At 44.3% G+C, this 3223-nt stretch overlaps 1 protein-coding gene across 1 annotated transcript in view; it reads right to left on the reverse strand.

Annotated features, from left to right (window-relative positions):
• The window catches only part of METRNL (meteorin, glial cell differentiation regulator-like), a 21710-nt gene extending 20799 nt beyond the window's left edge, over positions 1-911 (reverse strand). Inside the window, exon 1 of the mRNA XM_009326451.1 lies at positions 778-911. Within this exon, the coding sequence (XP_009324726.1) occupies positions 778-911 (134 nt within the window). The remainder of the gene's footprint in view (positions 1-777) is intronic.
• Between the last annotated feature and the right edge of the window lie 2312 nt (positions 912-3223).

Genomic DNA, 3223 nt, shown 5'->3' on the forward strand with positions numbered 1-3223 from the left:
AGCAAAGGGGCAAAAAACTACACTCACACATCACTTGTTCCTACTCAAGACATCAGAACAAACTGCAGAGGTTTTGCAGGACTTATACTGGCAAATTCCACCCTGAAGCCTGAGTGCTTAAACAGAAGGAAGATACCAGGGGCAAAACTCTGAACTCATGCAGTGAAACTGCTGTTGCAAGTGATCCCAACAACACTGAGGCAGTGAATTTCTGCCAGAGAAAAAAGCCTTAACATTCATTTTGTTCAAACATTCATGCTGTTCAAACAAAAAAACAGGGTGGACTCTGAAATTATCTTCTGAAAGCCAATTATATCCCACAGGCAAGAGTGATGCCATTAGACAGATACATCAAGCACAAGTACCTGTACGCATTAAGCCTTATAATAAAGGATGACTCAAAAGTTAAGCAGATTTCAAAATACTTGCTCACATTACTTAAGAGCAACCACCATCATCCAGTAAAACCTGTCGCTTTGCTTTCTGTCAAAGTGACATGTCACCACATTGAGAGATTGTTTAACGTCACGTTTAGTTCTCACTAGCCAGTCATCATGCACACAACGTCCACAAAACAATGGAGGTCCAGGAGCCTTTTTTTTTTTTTCCCCAAGCTTATTTGAGGTTTGGTTTTGGGTTTTTTTTGTTTTTTTAAGTATATGGCAAGGAGATAGGGCAGCTGTTTCCTGGTTACAGTGATGGATGAGCCATCCATCCTCCCTTTCAAATCCGTTCTGTTTATTGGGACTTACTTCTACAAGTACTACTTCCTCATACCAATCCATGAGGACATCCTGAATCACTGCATTTGTCTCCTCACTCTTCTCCCTTTCTTGTTTCAGCCATCCCCCTCTGTCTGCCCTGAAAGATCTATTACAGTATCGGTGCAGTAAGCCGTTATGCTGCGACATGCAACAGGTGCTATTTAAAGAAAAAGCAGGAGGAACATTCACACTATCTACTTAAGCTACTTACTTTATTTATTCTATTACAGATGCTCTGAAGAGCCCTAGAAGTACCTGTATCCTCCTAGCACCCCTCAGCGTACATAGGGGACTTTCGCTCCTAATTTGGGGTATGTAATTAAGGATGACCAGCTAGAAAGCATTGAGACTTCCCCAGAGCATCCACCGGTGCAGAGGGCAAGACCAATGGACGTAAGCAGCCACATCAGAGCTGAATTCCCGCTCCTACAGCGTACAGTCAAGAACACCAGACCAGCGTATTCTTAGCATGTCACTGAAGCACTTTTGCCCAAAGCATCGAGAGGTCATTGCAGTACAAAAACCTGAAGTTACAGCAAAAGTAATAACCAGACACAGACTGTAGAGAAGTTTCTGCTTTCTTCTGGACAGAGCTTTCCTGGAAGCTCTCTGCCAAGCTATTTATTAAGATGCTGCTATGGCTTATTGCGTGTACTTAAATTGCAGGTGTCAAGCTGTGCATTGCATCAGATTTCCCTGGAAGCATGAGGGAAACCCCTAGGAATCCTAGTGAAGCTCTTCATGCTACTCAATGATATAAGCTAGTCACCTTTCCACGAGCTAATGGGGGGAAAAAAAAAAAATCATATCCCGAACATTCTACTTCTAAGATTGTTGCTTTTAATATAGACATGTATATAAAGGTGAGAAAACACCTTCAGGTTTCCTGTAGGAGATGACTAGACTCTCAAATCTGTCAGCACAAGACAACCTAGAACTTCACTGTGGGAAGAAAGACTACATTTTGGCATTCAAGTCCATAGGTTTTTCAAAGAGTTAGTTAAGGTAAAAAACATCACATGACTTCAAAACATTATATTCCACATAAAAAAATCCTTTCTGACCCATGTAGCCATTAGTATCCACATTGAAATATTTAATTAGATGGTATTTACTGGTACATCAAATTACCTTTCTTTCCTCCTTAACTGCTAGCCTTTTAGGACAAAGCAGATTATATTTAACAGCCTTAGGACTGCCAGCATTTCTGACGACACCTGTTTGCTACCAGCAAGGCCAAAGTCAGCCTGGTTTACTTTATCCCCTCCCGAGACTCCTGTCCACCCAGACTCTGGGACTCTTTCACACAAGTGAAACCATCCAAACTGAACTGTGTGTGCAAGAAGGCAGCTCTTCCTTCCCTGTGCCTCCAACGGCATCATCACAGAGCTGTCACCGCTTTGGCTCACCAGAGCAACAACCAGCGAGTGACTCCAAGCTTGCATCACCAGTTCACCCCAAACTCAGCTACAGGAAATGATATTTCACTTAAAAAAAACCCCCCCCCCCCCACGCATCACCCCCTTAGTTGATACTCAAGGCATTGCTTATTCCAGCCCTGCTCAGGTGACATGGGTGGCCACTGCTTGCTCTAAGAAAACAGGACAAAAGTAAGAACCAAACAGGACAAGATTACAGGGGTTTGTCATCGTTCTTTTAAAAATCACGCTGCGGTACCATGCAGTAAGGTCCAGGTAAGTACAGGCAGCTAGGATGCTTAGGGATGAAAGCAGGTACAGCTTGGGGGTGGGGGGGAGGTTGGTAAAGCAAAATGATACAATGAGGAGTTTGCCACAGAACTAACAGGTTTGGTCCCTATCAAACAGACTCGCCTTCAAGTGGATTCACTGAGATTAACTATGCATCAATCATCAAGAGTCAAAAAATGTTCAGAAAAAAGTAAATACCAAGCATCTGCATGTTTCAGACAGTAACAGATAAGAAATTATTATGTTGAAAATCAATCCAGCTGTTTCCCCACTTTGAATTCTCCCTAGTCCAAAACACCCTACTGATACAAGCTGGCCAAACTTTTCTTTTGAAGAAAGTCAGATTTGAGCAGAATATTAGAGTCAAAACGTTTTGCTCTCCGAGTACAGAAAGCCTGAGCCAGCAACACTTGCTTGTTACCTGAGTTGCTTTTTAAAACTGTGAACAGTGGAGGAGGTCACAGACCCAACCACATACGTTAAACTTACTACAAGCAATTAAAGGAAAGATAATTTGGGAGATAAACACTTGAGAACTGGAGAGCTCTCACAACCAGCGCAATTAGAATAAATCAGGAGCGAGGCCGCCGTGCCAGCCCCTGCCTGCTCCCAGGGCTCACCACCACCATCTCCGCGGGACGGAGTGCGGGATAACTTCCCGGGAGCAGGGAGCGACACCAGGGGCTGCGCTACAGCGGTGCGGCCGAACGCCGGGCCGTGCGCGGAGGGGGAGAGCCGGGCAGGGCCGGG

The sequence above is a fragment of the Pygoscelis adeliae genome, unplaced genomic scaffold (assembly GCF_000699105.1).
Source record: "Pygoscelis adeliae isolate BGI_AS28 unplaced genomic scaffold, ASM69910v1 Scaffold61, whole genome shotgun sequence".
Lineage (NCBI taxonomy): Eukaryota > Metazoa > Chordata > Aves > Sphenisciformes > Spheniscidae > Pygoscelis > Pygoscelis adeliae.